This window comes from Malania oleifera, chromosome 12, assembly GCF_029873635.1.
Source record: "Malania oleifera isolate guangnan ecotype guangnan chromosome 12, ASM2987363v1, whole genome shotgun sequence".
NCBI lineage: Eukaryota > Viridiplantae > Streptophyta > Magnoliopsida > Santalales > Ximeniaceae > Malania > Malania oleifera.
This window is the reverse complement of record NC_080428.1, coordinates 84,682,175-84,704,434: the sequence shown is the minus strand read 5'-3', so window position 1 is coordinate 84,704,434 and position 22,260 is coordinate 84,682,175. Positions and strand designations below refer to the sequence as shown.

The 22,260-nt window shown below is 36.7% G+C and overlaps 1 protein-coding gene across 2 annotated transcripts in view; it reads left to right on the top strand.

The window, feature by feature from the left end:
• LOC131144790 (putative callose synthase 8) overlaps positions 1-22,260 on the top strand; it is a 173,866-nt gene that overhangs the window by 130,852 nt on the left and 20,754 nt on the right. For both annotated transcript variants that reach the window (XM_058093652.1, XM_058093651.1), the window contains 4 exons: positions 10,015-10,098; positions 10,414-10,526; positions 10,610-10,839; positions 11,196-12,044. In XM_058093652.1, coding sequence (XP_057949635.1) covers positions 10,015-10,098; positions 10,414-10,526; positions 10,610-10,839; positions 11,196-12,044 — 1,276 coding nt within the window. The remainder of the gene's footprint in view (positions 1-10,014; positions 10,099-10,413; positions 10,527-10,609; positions 10,840-11,195; positions 12,045-22,260) is intronic.

Here is a 22,260-nt window from a genome sequence, read left to right as displayed (position 1 = left end):
AATGACAATCCACCTCAATATGTTTGGTGCGTTCATGAAAAACAGGATTGGCAGCAATCTGAATAGCACTTGTATTATCAGCATGAAGAGGAGTAGGAGTAAGCTGCGGAACACAAAGTTCTCCTAACAACCCTCGAAGCCATAAGATTTCAGAACAGGCAGACGACATAGCTCGATATTCAGACTCAGTGGATGACTTTGAGACACGAGTCTGCTTCTTACTCTTCCAAGAAATGAGGGCATCACCAAGGAACATACACCAACCTGTAACAGAATGACGAGTATCCGCACATCCAGCCCAGTTGGCATCGCTAAAACCCATCAATTGTAAAGAATTCCCTGAAGGGAAGAACAACCCGCGGCCAGATGTCCCTTTGAGATATCGAAGAAGATGACGGACAGCAGCCAAATGTGATTGGCACGGAGCCTGCATAAACTGACTGACCTGCTGAACAGCAAACGAGATATCAGGTCGAGTAATGGTGAAATAATTTAAACTACCCACCAGCTGCCGATACATCGAAGGATCAGATAAGGGATCACCATCCACCTGATGCATCTTTAAATTGACCTCCATAGGTGTAAGAGCCGAATTATAGTCTTGAAGGCCGGCTAATGAAAGAAGTTCTTGGGTATACTTATGTTGATGTAAGAGTGTACCATTCGGACAATGTTGAACCTGTAGTCCAAGAAAATACTGCAGTGGACCAAGATATTTCATATGAAACGAAGATTTGAGGTGCTGTAGGAGCTGCTCAATTACCTAGGGATCAGATCCTATAATCACAATATCATCAACATACACAAGAAGTATAATGATCCCAAGGGCTGTCTTGTGAAAGTATAGAGAGGAGTCATACTGACTCTGAGTAAAAGTGAAATCCAATAGAGTAATACGAAACTTCTCAAACCATGCCCACGGTGCCTGCTTCAAACCATACAGAGCCCGCTGGAGGAGACATAAATATATCTTCCTTTAGATCACTATGTAAAAATGCTTTCTTCACATCCATCTGGCAAAGTGATCATCCTTTCGAAACAGCAATGGCCATAACAGTGCGGACAATAGTCATTTTGGCCGCAGGAGCGACTGTTTCCTCATAATCAAGCCCATACTTTTGCCTATTCCCAAGTGCCACCCGACGAGCTTTATGTCTTTCGATAGAACCATCAGCATGTAGCTTGATAGTGTAGACCCATTTGCACCCAATAGGCTTAACTCGAGTAGGACAAGGGACAATGTCCCAAGTGTGATTGTCCTGAAGAGCCTGAAGTGTGTCTTGCATAGCTTGCCACCAACACTCATGAGCAAAAGCCTGAGAATAAGACTTAGGCACAAAGGTAGTATTAAGAGTGGCCTGAAGAGTAGAAGAAGAAGAACCATACCAATCTGGAGGTCGGGAAACCCTAGTAAACCAGCGGAGCAGATGCAAGACAGGATCAGGTGGCGGTTCAAAAGAAGGAAGAGGCAGTGGGCGAAGTCGCTGATACTCAAAACATGGCTTAAAACGAGTAGTAATACTAGACATGTCATCAAAAGGAGGAAGCAAATTAGTGGAAGAAACATGATTAGTACAAGACGGAAAGAAATATTGATTTTCAAAAAAAAAATCACATTACGAGAAATACGAAGCTTGTTAGCATCGGCATCATAACACACAAACCCTTTATGGGAATTACTATAGCCAAGAAAAGCACATTAAACTGATTGAGCAGCAAGCTTGTGACGTTCAATGGGAGGCAAGTGAACAAAACAAACGCATCCAAAAACATGCAAAGAATTATAATCAGGAGAAACACCAAACAAACGAGAATATGGAGAATCAAGATCCAAGGTAGGAGAAGGCAGACGATTAATCAAATATATAGTCGTAGATAAGGCTTCTACCCAAAATCTAGAAGGAATAGAAGATCCAATCATCAATGTACGAACAACATCTAAAAGGTGACGATTCTTATGCTCAGCAACGCCATGCTGTTGAGGGGTGGAAGGACACGAACGCTGAGAGAGAATACCCTTCTGTTGGAGAAAAGATTGAAAAGGATGAGACATGTACTTGCCCCCAGAATCTGAGTGTAAGATCTTAATACAGGTAGAAAATTGGGTTTCTACATAGGCAACAAAAGTTTGGAAGGTTGAGAACACATCAGCTTTAGAACGAAGAAAATAGACCCATGTGAAACGACTGTAATCATCAATAAATATCACAAAATATCTGTATTGAGCATGAGAAATAACAGGACTCATACCCCAAACATCAGAATGCACAATCTCAAAGAAATTAGAAGCACGACTACCATGTGTAGGGAAGGGTAAAGTTTTACTTTTACCAAGGCGACAAATAGCACAGTCAAAAGATACAAGAGAAGAAGAAAAGGAATCTTTGTTGCCCAAGAAACCATGTTTCATAAGATGAGCCATGACAACAGAATTAGGATGACCCAATTTCTTATGCCAAACTTCATTATTATTGGCAGTAGCTGTACAAGCAAGAGAAACAACATTAGGAATAGAAAATAGTAAAGGAAATAAACATCCCACTTTAAACCCCTTCACGAGCACTATTCCCGACACTTGATCCTGCACAAGACGCCATCACGAGAAAAATGAACATCATAGTTATTATCTACCATTTGACCAACAGAAAGCAAATTGGTAGACATTCCAGGTGAGATAAAAACATCGCGAAATGAAGAGCTCAAATTACCAACGGCAGTAATTTAAAGAGTATTGCTGTCAGCAATCTGAATATTGTGTGCTTTGATACTTACGAACATCATGGAGACCCATCATATTAACAGTCATATGATTAGAAGCGCCCAAATCAACAATCCAAGAAGTTGACTTAGTAGCCGTGCCATGTAGGCCTAAGGCCATAAAAGCAGACACAATCATCTGTTGGACCATTGTTGGTGTGAAAACAAACGAATTAGAGCTTACAGTGGGTGGCGCAGAAGAAGAAGAAGAGGAGCGAACAGCAGCCTGAAAAGCTTGGGATTGGCGATGTTGAGGCCGCACTTGACTGTCTTTGATGAAATGGCCCACTTTCTTGTAGTAGTTACAAACTTTCTTCAGACAATTACGAGCAATATGACCAAACTCCTTGCAACTTGGTCCTCCCTCCCTTGTGCTGCATATGCTACACTCACTGCCTCAGAAAATACCTGCTTAGAAGTCATACCCATCTGAGTGGATAACCGCTGTTCTTCACACAACAAATCTCCCAAACAAATATCCAAAGAAGGAACCAGATTACAGTTCAATAAATTGGCGCGAACGGGCTCAAATTCAGGTCAAAGTTTCATCAAAAACTGATCGCGTTGACTCTCAGCATGAACCACTTGAATAGCAGCGAGTGCCGCGGGGGGAACCTTAGCATGAACTATAGCAGAATATTCGCTCCAAAGATTAATAAAACCAGAGTAAAATTGTTCAATAGGTAAATTACCCTAACTGTAATTACTAATTTCCAACTCCAATTGGAACTTCCGAGCACTATAATCTTGTTGGTAAATGCGGTGGAGATAATCCCACATAACTTGAGCCATAGTAAAACAGCGAAGATTGGTCACAAGGTGAGACTCAATTGTCCCCAACAGCCAAGAGATTACCTTAGCATCCTTGACCTCCCATTGTGCAAATTCCTTTTCATCAACAGGAACTTGAGCAGAACTATCAATATGATTTGATAATTCGTTTGCTTTCAAGAACATTTTATATTGGAATTCCCATGTAGAGAAATTCTATCCATTATATCTAACAATAGTCTTTTCAATAGACATGATGAAAGGCACAAAGAAAAATTAAGCCCAAGCAGTCAACCAAATAAACAGCAAGCCTGCCCTGTGTATGAAAAATGACACAGCCGAGGAAGAAACCCAGCACCTTTGTCGATCACACGAAGAGGAGTTGAAGCTGTTGACCACCACAAAAACTGCTGACAGCCACAAAGATGCCCAGCCACCACGAAAAAAAAAGGGAAAACACCGAGATGAGTAGTCTTCAATCAAGGACAGCATGTGCAACTGAAAAAAAAACTCCAGCAGCTCCCAACAAAACTAAAAAAAAAAACCACCAACGTCAACACCACAGAGAAGACCGACTCCCATGAAAAGCAAGACGGAACTTGCTGAAACCGAGAACAACGAACTCAGAAGAGGGGCTCTGATACCATGTCAATTTTGGTCTGAATGCCCTTTCCATAGGGTTTGCTTTCATTATATAGAAGAAATCTACGCAAGTGCTGCCATAAATTCAGGCAGATTTTCAGCACCTAAGTGCTGCCAGAATTTCAGGCACTTGCTGCCAGAATTTCAGGAACATGCTGCCAGAATTTCAGGCACATGTTCAGCCCCTACATGCTGCCTGGTTTTCAGCCTTAGTTGCAGCCAAATATTTTGTTATATACAATATAAATATAAACTAAAATATTTCAACTAAATTATTTACATCCTAAACAAATTCTGCCAACGTATAGGACATCTAGCTGTCAATTCTGCTAACACCATCCCCTTTCGAAGGATTGCCCCGGGGGGGTTGGTTAATGATTTGCAGTGCAAGGATGGAATTTTAACAAAAACACTGGAAGAGATTTCAATGGAGGATTTAGAAGATCAAGATCTTATGGCTAAATTGGATTTAAAGTTTTGTGATCCTGGAGGAAATGAAGTGCATTATGATGGGTGTAAAAACAGAGCTAAAAAGGTCAAAGGGAGTTAGCTAACTTGAAATGTTCGGTGAATTATGAAGGAAAAGGATTGAAGAGGGGATCCCTTGGTTAATTGTTAATTTTTTATTTTTACTTTTTGATTTGATTTGATTTGATTTGATTTTATTTTTTGAGGTCAACCACTTGTCCTCTTCCATTGTAACTTCTCTTTCTCTATCTAATATACTTTTTTTTATTATCAAGAAATATTTTTAAAAAAATGACTCTTAAGGCAGTGGAGTAGATAATAGATTTATGATAATGCTCAGATTTTCTCCAAGATGAACTCTATGGAGAGTGAAATTGAGTGAAATAGTTCTTGTTACCTGCCTCAATATGGTAAATGAACTGTGTGAATCAGTGATGGGAAACCACCTTTGGATATTTCTGGGTGATCATATTCTGGCCAAATATTTAGAAATTGTGGTTTTGTCTTTGGTTGGGAAATTGTTATTTTAGAAGTTTAATTTAATTTTGAGTTGTTTTGGATATTTTATTTACCTCGAGGTTATTTTGTAGTTTTACTATTTTTTTTTTAGAGTTTCTTTTAAGTATAGGCTTATGGATGTTAGAGATTATTCAATTAGAAGATTAATTGTTGCACTTCTCGCTTGAAACTCTCTCCTCCCTTTCCCTCACAACTTCTTCTTCATCTTCTTCTTCTTCTTCTTCTTCTTCTTCTTCTTCTCTCTCTCTCTCTTTCTCTCCTTTCCAACATCAAATTTGTAGAACATACTTCATTTCACTCACAAAATCCTCAGTTGACACTTGCCACAGCCACCGTTCTCAGTTACTGTCTCCATCCATCTCTCCATGTACGCAGGGCCCCTTCAATCCATATTTCAACCAACACTCAACCCCACTTAAGAAAAAGGAAAAGAAAATCATTGTAGTTCCAACCCAAAAAAAAGGGAAGAAAGCCGTAGAAGACTAGAAACACAGAAGTTGGGGTAAAAGGTTCCTCGGTGTTGCAGGGAAAAAAAAAATGTTGCTGCCTTGTTCTCAAATTCAGACAGAATTCCAACAGACAAAAAAGGGAAGTTCTGCTTTGAAGCTTCATCACTGAAAGAAGAGTTCATTGTCACCAGGACTTCGCTAGAAAATTGTAGATGCTTGTTTGAAGGCAGCTCGTATGGGTGCTGAAATGAGGAAGTTGTTTGATGATAAGAGAGAAAAACCTGGTGAGTCAGTTCCATTGATATTAAGGAGAGATTCTAAAGGAGAATTTAGCACAGTGGAAGAATCTCATGTAAAGAAGGAAATTGGGGGCGGCAATGGGCCAAGTAAAGGAAAGGAGATAAAGGAATGGGGGGATTTTTCAGATTCAAACAGTAACAATATTAGTGAGTTCGACTGTGGTGGGGGATTATTGTTGGATGACATTCAAGAACAATAAGGTTATGTTTCTATTTTTTGTGACGAACTAGGGGTTCATCCTATGTTCATCCTCCCTTCCTATAAGGTTTAGGGGGAATATCTATTTTGAAAATGATGAGCTGGTTAATAATTGACAGCACAGGGATGGAATTTTGCGTACACCGATGGAGGAGATTCCTAAGAAGAAGGTAGAAGCTCAAGTTCTTTGGGACAAAATGGATTTAAAGTTGACAGATTATAGAGGAAATGAAGCGCGATTGGATGATGGCCAAAGCCAAAAGTTGAATGATCAAAGAGAGTTAGCGAATTTGAAAAAAAGCTCAATAAATTATGATGGAAAGGGGTTTGAAAAGGGGTTTCCTTAGTTAATTTAATCTAGTTTTATTTTGTGATCTGTAGTTTTTAGCTTTCTTTTTTTTTTATTTTTTCTTTTTTTCTTTGATGGTATTTTGTTGTTATTGGGCAGGCTCCTTGTTCCCACACGTTGTACCTTCTCTTCTTTCTATCTAATAAAGCTTCTTTTATTATCAATAAATAAATAAATAAAACCGTAATATGAGGGTGACAAAAAATTACAATAAACAAAATTAGAGATTGGATGTTGGGTACAAGTGTGTTTACCTTTCCGAACAGTTATTAGAGGATCAACATAATAGGAAATAAGATAATCTGATGAGTGAACTAAAGTTGTAGAAGTAGAATCTGAAGGAGGCTCTCCTCCCTTGAGTTGCCATGTGTATACCAACAAATTGGGATGATCCAAGCAACAATAAGGACTTAAACTGGATGAAGATGTAAGCGGATTGTGCACAGATTACAGATCAAGATCTAGAAGGCAAGCCATAGGAAGAGACTCATCAAGGTCAAAAGAATTCAAAGAATCAAAGTAGTATGGTGTAGACTGAAAAAAGGTGACATCAACAAAGACAAAGGATCCATGTAAAGTAGGGCTATAAGATCAATACCCCTTTAGAGTATAGGAATAGCCTAGAAAATTACATTTGATAGCATGAGGATCCAACTTACTCATTCCTGGAGTAAATTGATGGACAAAGGACACATGGCCAAGTATACGAGGAGAAAGGGAGAACAAAGGAGCCTTAGGAAGATAACCAAATATGGTTTTTTTGCCACCAAGGACAAAGGATGGCATTTCATTGATGAGGGAGCAAGCTGTGAGCTTGCATCACTCCAAAAACTTAGGGACATTCATTTCATACAATAGGGTACGAGTGACTTCAAGAACATGTCTATTTGCAACTCCATTTTGTTGTAGAGTGTGAGCACAAGATGACCAATGGATTATACTAGAATTAGTCATATAGGTAGTGAATTGGGTACTGGGGTACTCCTTAGCATTATCACTGCAAAGTATCTTGAGTATCATATCAAATTGAGTCTTTATTTGAGAATAAAAAGTATGAAATATATTAAACAACTTAGAACCATCTTTAATTAAATACAACCAGGTCATCGTGGAGTAGTCATCGAAAAGTATTGAAACCCCAACATTGACTTGACACGACCACGACCCTAAACATCTAAATAGACTAGCATGAAAGGACTAACTGCCCATTTGTTGGCCTGGGAAGCAAAGGGAAAATGACAATGTTTTCTCAATTGACAAGACTCACTCAAGATTAGACACAAAACGCAAGGTAGGCAATGTAGCAGCAATGGATTTGAAGTGGTGTAACAGCATCTGTATAGGCAACGGGAGGAGAGAGCGACTCGAAGTAGTAAAACCCACAAGCCTCACATCATGTGCCAATTGTCTTCCCCATCTTCAGATCTTGAATAATCACAAAATCAGGAAAGAAGGTTGCATAACAATTTAGTGACTTTGTAAGCTTACAACTGACATGAGATTGAAAGGGGATTTAGGAATGTATAAAAAAAAATAAAGAGAGATGGAGGGAGTAGGATTTACAGTTTTTATCCCCTTAACTATAGTAGTGAACCCATTAACAAGGGTTACTTGAGCTAGTTTTTAGAATACTAGAGGGTAGAAAAGAAGTTGGTTGCACCTGTCACATGGTCAGTTGTAGCAAAGTTGATAACACAGGTACTAGTTGGAGAGATACTAGATTATATACAGACTGTAGAATTACCTTTTTGGGCAAAATATGCAATGTGATAAGATGTTTGTTGAGACGATTGATGCTATAGAAACCTTCAGTACTCATCCTCTAAGATAGTCACAACACGGTTCACTAAAACAAGTGACTAACGAGGGAACCATAGTTTTGGGATTTGTGAACTCCATCCCAACACTCGATTTAGACCAATGATAACAAGATTTATTGCTGGAACAATGGGAACAACCACGAACAAGGTGACCTACCATGAACTAGTCACAAATAAATCAGCACAAGGCTTCCACAGCACCAAGAAACTTAGACACAGCCCCAAAAAGCGAACACACAGCATCAGAACAATTGGAGCAACCACAAACAAGGTGACACATCATGTGTGAGTGACGACTAAACCTGCATAAGGCTTCCGTGGCACCAAAAAAACTTAGACAGAACCCCAAGAAACCAGCACACAGCTCTAACTGTATCAAAGTGTCATTAACAGAGTGTTCCGAGTGAAGAATCAAAAATTTTGATTTTTTTTAACAAATACATGACGAAGAACTTGATATTATGATGTATGGAGGTATTTAGAACATTCTGGAAAAATAATGGGAGCAGATCATGCTCAAAACACTCTCCTGCGCTGGCGCATGGAGTTGGTGCTTCCGGCTTCTGGACAGCATATGGCAGCGTGTGGGAGACTCCAGCTATGAAATTTCACAGGGCAGCAGATCAGCAGTTTCTGAGAGTGGCTATGTGGTTATTTTTGCAAAATATTAGGTGTTTGTTTGAGTTTCTGAAAGGACAGCAGCTTCCAGGATTTTTCTGGCATCTACAGAATTTTCTGGCAGCTCCTGGACTTTGCTTCTGGTCTTTGGTGGTGTGAAGTATCCTTCTACAGCAGCAGGTTTGAGATTTAGGATTTGGTTTAGGGTTGGTTTTTTCGTTTGAGCTTAGGGTTTAGGTTGGATCTTGTGCTGATACCATGTTGAATAATTGGGTAAAATGGAAGACCTAACACATTGATAGGTCTCTCCCTCTATTTATAATATATGTCAAGTACATATCAATGATCACAATACCATCGCTAACTCTCACTCATTAACATAACACTAACTCACTAATAATGCTAGATAACTAAAATAACCATTGACAATTCCATTTGTCGTTGTTCCTATATGTCAAGTATATATAAATGATCATGATACCCTCCCTAACTTCCACTCATTAACATAACGCTAACACACTAATAACCATTAACAATTCCATTTGTCATTGTGGATGATTTGACATGTATGGAGGGGAAGGAATAACAATGTGCTTAGAATTATGTAGAGAGGAATTCAATCAGATTTACTCATGGGCATAGAAGATAGAGCTTATGGCAGGGTAGAGAACAATGACAGGATGAGAATACTGTGCGAACTAGAATATACATGTTAGCACATTCTGGAGATAACCACACAATATTGAGTTTAGTAGACTTGCTTTGATGTTCTGCTTCTGCTTTAGCCTTATTTGAGAATCTTTATCACATAGCAACCATGTTTTTCTGGTTTGATGTTTGGTGGTGGCGTTTTCTTTTATTTTGATGTTATGTACTAAGGTTATCCGGGTTTCATTTGCTTGGATGGAAACCTTTGTGCTCTTTTTGCTTTTTCTGTTGCATAGCCTGTTTGGTCCTTGTTTTGTTCTAATAGCTTGCTTGTTCACCAAAAATTATGAAAAGAAAACTTAGCAATGTGAACTACTATGATATGTTGTTTATAAAAATATAGCTCAACTGTGCAAAAGATGTATTTATGATTAGTGTAACTCATTATCTAAGTCTTTTGTCTCCCCTACTGCAGTGTTTCCTCTCTAGCTTGGTTCATGTCTTACCAAGAGACCAGTTTTGTCACTATTGGTCAGAGACTTCTGGCCAACCCTCTCAGGTAGTAGATCCCTTATTTCAGCAATTATTAATTATTGTACGTGGAAAATTCTGATTAGTACTTGAACTCAACCAAACGACAGATTCTTATCCTGCTAATATAGGGTTTGCAAATAATTTTGTTAGTGATGTCTGCTATTTATGTATACTTCTATGGTTTATGTGTTTTTGCTATTTTTTTTTTTTTAAAAATATTGCCTTGAGAATTTATGCTTGTTTGGAAAAAAAAATTAAGATTATGGTAATTCATAAATTATTTTAACTAGTTTCCAAATGCTTAGTGACCTCTATTTTATCTGTTTATTTTGTTATACAGGGTGCGATTCCATTATGGGCATCCAGATATATTTAACAGGATATTCCACATAACAAGAGGTGGCATTAGCAAAGCATCAAAAACAATTAATTTGAGTGAGGATGTTTTTGCTGGTAGGGATAACTAACTTCAGTTTTTCAATTATGTAATCAGTTATTTTTCTATCCGCAGTTATAAATAATCTGATTTGACATAGGATTTAATTCTACATTGCGGCGGGGATATGTTACATACCATGAGTACCTGCAAGTTGGCAAAGGTCGTGATGTAGGCCTAAACCAGATATCTAAGTTTGAAGCAAAAATAGCCAATGGGAACAGTGAGCAAACTCTAAGTCGTGACATGTACCGCCTCGGACGTCAGTTCGATTTCTTTCGGATGTTATCTTGTTATTTCACTACCATTGGGTTCTACTTCAACAGTCTGGTAAGTTTTTTGAACCTCAGAATAAGCCATATTGTTTTAGAATCTGTAGAAGTTGAAATAAATTGATCTTCACTTTTCTCCTCAGCTCATGGCTTGGACGTAAGATGAGTGCATTCAATAACCAATAATAAATCATGGCATATTTATAGCATGATAGTGATACTGATGTAGTTGCATATCCATGTGCTGCCTTGGTTTGACTGGGGAAAAAAAAAATCATGGTACAAATATTAGTGCTGTTTTTTCTGTATTATCTGATATGCACTAGTTGGTTATTTTATCCTTTTTCTTTTATGGGATAACTCAATTAAAATTCTGATGTTTAAATATGGCTAAATTATTTGTTGTGTATGCAGTTGTCGGTAATTGGAATTTATGTGTTCCTCTATGGACAGTTATACCTGGTTCTTAGTGGCCTGGAAAAAGCACTTCTTCTTGAGGCCAGAATGCAAAACATAAAATCATTAGAAACAGCTCTTGCCTCCCAGTCATTTATCCAGCTTGGACTCTTGACAGGCTTGCCTATGGTCATAGAGATTGGACTTGAGAAAGGATTTCTAACAGCACTTAAAGATTTTGTCCTCATGCAACTGCAGCTGGCTGCTGTTTTTTTCACTTTCTCCCTTGGAACAAAATCTCACTATTATGGTCGAACAATTCTTCATGGGGGTGCTAAGTACCGACCCACCGGGCGTAAAGTTGTCGTGTTCCATGCCAGCTTCACTGAGAATTATAGATTATATTCTCGAAGCCACTTTGTCAAGGGTTTCGAACTACTGCTCCTTTTGATTGTCTATTATTTGTTTAGGAGGTCTTACCAAAGCAGTATGGCATATGTTTTAATCACATATTCTATCTGGTTCATGTCGCTCACGTGGCTGTTTGCACCATTTCTGTTTAATCCCTCTGGTTTCAACTGGGGCAAGATTGTGGATGACTGGAAAGATTGGAACAAGTGGATCAAGCATCAGGGTGGTATAGGGATCCCACAAGATAAGAGCTGGCAATCTTGGTGGAATGATGAGCAAGCCCATCTTCATCATTCAAGGATAAGTTCAAGGTTAATTGAAGTACTACTTTCTCTTCGGTTTTTCATTTATCAATATGGCCTGGTCTATCATCTTGACATCTCGCAAGAGAACAAAAATTTTCTGGTTTATGTTCTCTCATGGATCGTGATTCTCGCAGTTTTTCTACTTGTCAAGGTAAATTTCCTCACTATTCATTTGTGCATGTGTAATTATATATTTGAAATATTACTTACGCATAACCTAGATCTAAATGTGTGCTTAGTTTTGAGAATTTTAATAATCTACCCATTTTCTATTAACTTGTTAGGAAGAAATAATCATTAAATGTCCCTGTTGAGATTTTTGGTAAAATGAAAGCCCTAACATAAATGATAGGTCTCTCCCTCCATTTATAATATATATCAAGTTGTACATACCACTGACCATAATAACCTCACTCACACTTTCTGACATAACTCTAGTACATACTAATAATGGTAATGACCAACATAACCATCAACATTCCTTCTCAAGATGAATCATATATATATCATATGCTCCTATCTTGTTACAAATGAATTTCATGCGAGCACCTTGCAAGGCTTTAGTGTATAAATCCGCAAGCTGCAAATCAGGTTTCACGTGAATGGTTGTAACAAGCTTTTGCACAAGTTTTTCCTAAATAAAGTGGAAATCAACTTCAATGTGCTTTATTCGCTCATGCAAGAGCCCTTGGATGCAATTTGAATAGCAGCTTGATTATCACACACTAACTCCATAGGCTGAGAATGCGAAAAACCTTGTTCTTCCAACATGTTCTTCATGTCAAAGTATTATGTGAATGGCCAAATGGTTTGTCCTTGAGTTATGTATACTATATAGACTTTACAAGAATGTTGTTAATTTAGGTGTAATCCCAAGAGGGGGGGTGAATTGGGTATTTAAAAATATTTTGGTACTACAATCCTTAATTGAAAACCCAAACTTACAAATACAAATTTGTAAACACACTGATTTCAATATTGTACAACTCAATTGATTTAATTCGTGGATATCTCAATTAATTCAGTGTTACCCAATTATTCTCACGTAATTTAGATATTCAAATATATTAATATTTAACACATGCACAACAGATATAATATGAATATAAGTGTGGAAATATAAAGAGAGATAGAGAGATAGAGCGCAGACACCGAATTTTTAACGAGGTTCGGCCAAACCCGGCCTACGTCCTCGCCTTGGGCAAAACCCCCAAGGATTGCACTAATCCGCTCCTTTAATTGGGACGGAGCTTCCCGTTACAAACCCGATGCTTACAAGAGGCACAGCTTCTTCCTACTCCGCTACTTGCAAGAGGCGCAACTTCCTCCTATTCCGCTGCTTACACAAGGCACAGCTTCCTCCTTCCCGGTTTACAACCCGAGCCGTCAATACAATAGATAGATGAAATTCCTGAACACTCAAATGCTTCTGAACAAGCTAATGAGTACAATAAAAATTCCTAACACATATTCATATGATAAAACTTGAAGTTCAGTATGCATGTAACGATAAGATCGTTATATGAATGATATGCTTCACAAATTTACCTTTTAAATCAATATCTCCCAAAAATGATTTTATAAATAAATGTTTTGGAGAAACGTATGATTTGATTCCAAAATACTTTATGCAAGATTAGAAAATAAGATCCTTTCAAAAATAATCTTTAATAATACGCAGATCTATGTTCTTGCTATCAATAATTTTTCAAGTTGAATCTTTGAATAAATAAACGACCTTGAATGTTGCAAAGATTTAAACACTGTATTTCAAAAATAATATCCTTCAAGGATATGTATTTAGAGGCTCGTAGTATTTGCAATCAAATAATTCCAATCTCTCAAAATGAATATTCAAGAATAAGTTTGTGAGATGAAAAATCTTTGAGTATTATGCAGATCTAAGTTCTTGCTATCAAATAACTCTTACGATTAAATCTTTGAATAAAAATGTGGCCTTGAATATTTCAAAGATTTATATAATATTTTTCAAATACTTTTTGCACCAATAAGATAAATCTCTTTGAATAAAAATACAACTTTGAATATCACAAGGATTCAAACTTTAGAAAGCTATTCTCCAAAAGATTTTTCAAAAAAATAACTATGGGAAAATAAGTTTCTTACTCCCAAAAAGATTTTTCAATAAACGAATAATGGAGAAGATGATTGATTAATAAAAAATTGAAAGCTCGATAAACTATTTTTCCCAACCTCAAGATCAAACCTAGATTTAGCAGAAGTTGCACGTGTATTTGCTCAGATCTTGAATATGTGAATGCCCAAGTAAAAGTGTGTTCTTTGCAATGCAGGCAATGATTCTTGTAAGAGTATTCAAAACTTCTCAAGAGATGTGCAAGAATGTTCAAGTCTCTCAATATTATGCAAAAACTGAGGTATTAAGGTTTCTAGGTTAATATTATAAGAGTTCTCGGCCTTCAATGGATTTCTGGCCATTGGATCAATTTATTTAAAAGAAATTCTGCGCATATCCGCGCTGAACTGACGTTCTGCGCGAGTGACCTTCAGTGTTTTGGACATAACTTTTACTATATAACTCCAAATTGGATGTTCTTGGCGTAAACAGAAAGCTAAGAGAAAATCACACAACTTTTAGGTTGAACACACTTTAAGATAAGAAGTTATGGATTAATAAAAATGCCCATCAATGTGACGTAAGAAACATGAAAAGAATTTTTCTGCTACGTACACCTTTCAGTGTTTTGGCCATAACTTTTTCTATACGATTCCAAATTGGACATTCCTAGTATCAACAGAAAGCTAAGAGAACATCCCATAACTTTCATGTTGAGCACCCTTTAAGATAAGAACTAATTGATTAAGAAAATTGCTCATCTTTACTGTTCGGTCGACTGGACGGTTGACTAACCCTTTTGTAAAAATTAGTTTTTGCCTTCTTTTAACGTCAAAACCATTTAAAAACATTTGTGTAAGTTAGGCATTTTATAAAAAAGGTTTTTCATGTTACTTGGAGGTCCTATGGTCAATTTAAGGTCATATTTGAGCTTCAAATTTCATCATACGACATATGTAAATACATTCAATTTCTAAATATCCATTCTCATGAAGATCTTGGACTTGACACTTGCATCTTCATTCTTCTACACTTCTAGTTCCATGAATTGAGCCAGATGGTACGTTCTTTAGGTTTCTCATGACTTTCATGTCATGCTTACCATTCGTATCATCCGTGCGTGCTAAATTATGATCCTGCTAAAAAGGCTCAATGCACAGATGAGATAATTGTGTTTTGTCATTATCAAAACGGGATTTAACTCAAAAAGTCAACAATCTCCCCCTTTTTATGATGACAAATACAAGAGCAAAATGCATAAATTTTAAAATAGACATTGTAATTCAATTATATCCAGAAAGAAGACACTGAGATATTTCAAGTTGAGAATTTAAGTTCAGCTCAATATGCGTCTAGATAAAGCAATAAAGCATATACACATTAATCCTCTCCCCATAAACACAAGGTGTATATCATTTTGCTCATTAATCTTCTCCCCCTTTTGACATCAGAAAAAGGGTAAACTATTTTTTTTTAAAATTTTCTTAGCTTTAAAAGGATAACTCCCCCTTCTTCTTTTTTTGTGTCATTTAAGCTCATACACATTGTAGACTATGCCATTTTAAAAAATATCTCTCCCCCTTTAGATCTAAAATAATTTTGCTCTAAGACATTCTGAAAAAAAATATAACCAGAAAGATTAACCATACAGACTCTAATTATATCGATGCATTTTAAAACAAGATCATATGGTTAACTCAATATTTTTCATTTAGAGTATTCAATAGGATCATCATACTTGAGTACATGCCACAGAATGTTCAATGCACATCTAAGCATAAAATATTGGTGAGCATAATAAGATAGGAAATAATTTTCAAAAAGCTCCCCCTACGAGTTTGAATACTTGCTTAGATGAAATGAAATGCTTATATTTATCAATGATTAATTTCACTAATCATACCAAGCAATATAAGCAATTATTCCTAATCTTTAGAACAACTATATTGGATATAAACTAATTCATTTCTCACTAGCAGTCAGTATAGTTATCCCTTTTTGACCACATTAATTTGTATAACCAATAATAGTTTATGATACTACATACTTACCATCCATTAAAGAGATTTGATTGTTTAACACAATATGAATGGTAACTTGTGGTGCTGTACTTGCATATGCATATGGACATAAGCAAAATAAGATCATGAGAACATCTAATTTATATAATCATGAAAGAGAGGTGCTCCCCCTCAATTATGCACTTATCATCCTCTTATATCCTTTGTTTTTTAATCATTCTTCACTAGTTTAGCCGAGTGTTCTAAAATTTTCAATGATTTATATTTGGTTATACCTGCTTTGGCTTAGAGGACCAAAAAGTCATAAACGATTCTTCTTCAGGGCCATAAGCCTATATCGCTTCTTTTCTTATGGATCTCAACGCATAGGTCTCTTAGTCATTTACATTTTCATATAAATTGAAAACTATTACAAATAACTTAGCCATTTGACATATTCAAAAAGACTTCTAATAGATTTGATTTGAGGTTTGAGAGCTTGTGTAGTGAGATTGAACGAATACTCTTAACAATTAAATTATTATTAAGTTCAGAAGAATATTCATTATGAGTGGATAATATTCAAAATATTTCGTGGAAGCGAATATATCCAACTACTTAGGCAAAGAGCAATTTGGGAGAATATTAATTTTTGAATACTGCTCTTTGGGTATTTCTGATTATCCCACCATTGGATGGTATCCCACAAGTACGATCTCAATTTTAAGTGAGGGATCGAGCCAAGGATAGATGAATCTTTACCGGATATGATCATGGTATGGTAAAGATTTCTTGTGAAGGAAATGACTTAATTATAAATCAAAATTAGGGAATTTTACATTTTAAGCACAAAGGGAATATTTATTAAAAATGTCTTGATAATCAATTTGATTCCCTTAGAGAATGCCCTTGATTTGATTATAACAGGATGTTTTTTAATAAGCACTTGATAGATATGGAATTTATGATTATTAGTGCTTGTGGCTAGAGTGATGACTGATTTAGGGGTTTAAGGCTCCAAGGATGAGTTTAGGATTAGATGATGCTTAGTATATGATTTATTTCCTAAGGCTCAGTCTTATGCAATGGACATGATCTGCTTAACTTAAGATTTTAATATTTAAGCATAGGTTAAGCAATAAGAATTATTTGCTAAACAACAATGCTTTAATCCATTTGGAAGTGGATTTATTCTTCAATATTATGATTTGTGTTACTTATTGCCAAGATATAAGGTTCCTGATATTTTAGCTAGTTAAGCTTTCAACCTTTTACTTTGAACAAATCAAAGTTAGCATGCTTTAACCAATATTTTATATCTGACCTGATCATTATAATATATATATTCATTAAGTTTAGATTGGTTAAATTACTTCTAAGAAATCATATTGGCTTGCTTTTCCAAGATTCTTAGTATTTAAAATTTTATGTAGTAAGTGCATAAACTAATTTTTGACTTTTTAGACACTGACCATTTCTAAGTTTTTAGTCATCACCTACCCTATAACTAGTCCTAAGAACAAAGAAAGAATTAAATGATCGTGTAATTCCAATTGAAACCTTTCTTGATTACCCATGTCATTTTCTTGTCTTTGTCTCGGACACCTCTAAATGGACACTTATATCAGGTATGCCCTTTCATTTTACAAAATAAGCAAGTTTTGTATATTCATGGGAAAGTATGCTGATTTCTTTTCTTCTTGCTTGATGAGACATAGCTACGGAATTTTTGAGATACATCTGAACCCTTTTCAGAAATATAATTTCTTTTAACTTCTAAGGATTTAATTGAACTATATTCACTTGTAACCCTGGAAATTGTTTCAAGATGTTCATCTATTTTTCTATCTAAACAGGTGATCTTCAGAATCTTCATGATTTTCTTCTTTTCTAGAATAGCATGATAATCTTTTAATTCCTTTAATTGTTTAGCTATCATTTCATTTTCATTTTTCAAACACATTTTCTTCTTAGATATCCTAATTCGAAGCTTATGCATTTTAACTAAGGCTTTTTCCAGATCTCCATATGAAGGCATGCTTTCATTATACGATTCAACACATGATTCAACATAAAATTTATTACAGTACACATCACATGAATCATTGCACGCATTATTAACAGAATCATCAACAAATGATTCCACACATGATTCGTTACAAGAATTGTCATAATATCCATCATTTGAATTATTGCATGCATCAATAGCAATATTGTCACAAGGGACACTGCATGAATCATTATTAGAATTATCATGAATCATTATTAGAATTATCAACAAATGATTTAACACATGATTCATTACATAATATAATGCAAGATTCATCACATGATTTTTCATAAGATTTATCGCAAGATTTATTACAAAAATCATCACATGAATCAATAAATGAATCATTATATGAAATAGGCTGAGATACATATACCTCCTCCTCAACTAACTCATTTTGTTTACAATTTGCCACCTCTTGATGGATTTCTGGCCGTTGGATCAATTTATTTAAACAAAATTCTGCGCATATCCGCACTGAACCGACATTTTGCGTGAGTGACCCTCAGTGTTTTGGACATTACTTTTACTATATAACTCCAAATTGAACGTTCTTGGCGTAAACAGAAAGCTAAGAGAAAAACACACTACTTTTATGTTGAACACACTTTAAGATAAGAAGTTATGGATTAATAAAAATGCCCATCAATGGGACGTAAGAAACATGAAAGGAATTTTTCTACTACGTATACCTTTCAGTGTTTGGCCATAACTTTTTCTATACGATTCCAAATTAGACATTCCTAGTATCAATAGAAAGCTAAGAGAACATCCCATAACTTTCATGTTGAGCACCCTTTAAGATAAGAACTAATTGATTAAGAAAATTGCTCATCTTTACTGTTCGGTCGACTGGCCGGTTGACTAACCCCTTTGTAAAAGTTAGTTTTTGCCTTCTTTTAACTTCAAAACCATTTAAAAACATTTGTATAAGTTAGGCATTTTATAAAAAAGGTTTTTCATGTTACTTGGAGGTCCTATGGTCAATTTAAGGTCATATTTGAGCTTCAAATTTCATCATACGACATATGTAAATACATTCAATTTCTAAATACCCATTCCCATGAAGATCTTGGACTTAATGCTAGCATCTTCATTCTTCTTCACTTCTAGTTCCATGAATTGAGCCAGATGGTATGTTCTTTAGGTTTCTCGTGACTTCCATATTATGCTTACCATTTGTATCTTCCGTGCGTGCTAAATAATGATCCTGCTAAAAAGGCTCAATGCACAGATGAGATAATTGTGTTTTGTCATTATAAAAACGGGATTGGATTCAAAAAGTCAACAAATGCTATACATGGAAACCAAATAAGTTCCTGCATGATTCTAGCCCTATACATGAAAACTATAATTTGTCAAAAATATATGCTAACTGTACAGAATAATGAATGGAGAAATAAGGAAATAATTGTGGGCTGAAATAAGGAAAGAAGTAATTGCTGTTCCGTTGACAGCCCCTTTCAAATTGATGTGGGTTGATCAACAAGCATCAATTTGCTACTTAGGAAGCAATGTCGCTGACGAGTGAGAGCCTTGGTGAAGATATCAGCAATTTGTAATTCAGTGGAAATATGTGGAAGAGTGATGACACGAGCTTCAAATGCTTCACGGATGGAGTGACAATTGACTTCAATATGCTTCATGCGCTCATGATAGACAAGATTGGTCGTGATCTAGATAGCACTCGTATTATCGGCATGTAAAGGCGTAGGATCAATCTCAAAAAAATCTAGCTCAACAAGCAAACCTCGTACCCAAATAATTTCAAAACAAGCAGGAGACATCGCCCAGTATTCAAATTCCATAGATGACTTAGAAACTCTGCCTTGCTTCTTACTCTTCCAAGAGATCAATGCATCACCTAAGAACACACCCCAACTAGTGATGGAACGACGTGTATCTGCACAACTAGCCCAATTAGCATCGCTATAAGCAGCAAGGCAAATAAGATTGCCTGCAGGGAAGAATAAACCATGGGCAGAAGTGCTTTAAACATAGCATATGATCCTACGAACAGCAGCCAAATGAAGATGACGAGGAGTCTAAAGAAACTGGTTGATTTGCTGTACAGCAAAAGAAATGTCCGGTCTAGTAATGGTGAGATAGACAAGGCTACCCACCAACTTCCGGTATAAACTGGGATCAGCAAGTAAGTCACCCTCCTCTTTGCGAAGCTTGACATTTAATTCCATGGGAGTATCAACAGAAGTACCCTCCTGAAGGCCAGTTATAGCCACCAAGTCACTAGCATACTTATGTTGATTGAGTGAAATACCAGAGGGACTACGATGCACCTCAAGACCAAGAAGATACGTGAGAGGCCGAAGATCTTTCATATGAAAGGACTCTGAGAGATGAGTCTTGAGCTAAGCAAGTAAAGCTAAATCGGAACCAGTGATCACAATATCATCAAAATAAAGCAAAAGAACAACAATACCCATGTCTGATTTCCTAAGAAACAATGAAGTGTCATACTTGCTCTGCTTGAATGAAAATTTTAACAAAGTGGTGCTGAATTTATCAAACCAGGCCTTAGAAGCTTGTTTGAGACCATAAAGAGAGCGACGAAGATTACACACATGTGAATTCGGAGAGGGAAACAAGCCCAAGGGTGGCTTCATATAAATACACTCTTTAATATCCCCGTGAAGAAAAGCATTCTTGACATCCATCTGATGTAGTGGTCAATCACTAGAAGCAGCAATAGCCAAAATTGTACGAACAGTAGTCATCTTAGCCATAGGAGCAAAGGTCTCTTCATAATTGACACCATATTCCTGATTATTCCCAAGTGTAACAAGGCGAGCTTTGTAACGATCCCAACTTCCATCAACCCATTTGCAAACCAAAGGAACAATGGTGGGAAGACAAGGCTTAATATCCCAAGTGTGATTGGCCTCTAGAGCAGCAATTTCTTTTTGCATAGCTTGTCGCCAATAATCATGCTTGGCAGTGTGAGTAGGATGTGGGAATATCTAAATTGGACAATGCAGCAGTAAGAGCCAAAACAGAATTGCCAGAACTGGAAGAGGGAAACCCATACCTACTCGAGGGTACAGGCACTCGAGAAGAGCGACGTACCAAAGGCTCTGGAGGGGCTCTGGAGGTGCTGCAACTAACTGAATCTGGAGTGTGGCAGGATCAGATATAGGATAGGCCACCGGAAGAGACTGTGGGCGGGAGCATCGCGTATACACAATACCTAGTTTAAAACAAGAGCTGACTTGATGAGGATCCAAGAACTGCTCCTCAAAGGAGGGGAGAATCACAGCAGAAGAGGAGGGCACAGAGGACATTCCTAGAAATGCGTGTACGATGTAATGTAGGATCATAGCAAACAAACCCCTTTTGACGCACATTATATCTGAAGAATGCACATCGAACAGATTGAGCAGATAATTTATGGTGCTCATGAGGAGGTAAATGAACAAAACATACACAACCAACGGTACGGAGGTTATCGTAACTAGGTTGCTTAGCAAATAAGTGGAAATAGGGAGACTCCATGAGTAGGACTTGTGAAGGTAAACAATTAATCAAGTAGCAGTTTTTAGAGCCTCAACCCAGAACATGGATGGAACAAAGGATTCCAGCAAGAAAGTACGTACCACATCTAGGAGATGACGATTTTTGCATTCGGATACTCCATTCTGTTGGGGAGTAGCGGGACATGAACGTTGATGAATAATACCTTTAGAAGACAAAAATGCCTAAAACTCAGTAGACAAATATTCGCCACTAGAATCTGTGTGTAATGTCTTAATAGAAGCAGAAAATTGATTGTCAACATACACTAGAAACTCAGTGAAAGTACGAAAAACCTTAGATTTAGAGCGAAGAAAGTAGACTCAAGTAAATCTGCTATGATCATCTTTGAAAGTCACATAGTGTAGAAATCCCGAGTATCTTGGAGTGATTTAGGGGATATTTATGTAGAGGATTGTATATTATTGAGAGAGAATATTTTAGGAGATTGTTTCCGTATTTAGAGTACCTGATTGTATTATAAATATTGTGTATTGGGTTGTACAAAATTATTCAAGAAATACAGAAAACCTATTCTGATTTCATTGTATTAGAGCTAGGGTTTCAAAATCCTAGTCAGCAATGCCCGAAGGAGCCATCAACAGTAGAGGGTCGAGCACCTCGGAAGCTCTCAACGACGAGACTGAAGCCACCTCCACCATGGGTTCGAATAGGCTAGACAACTCATCCCTTC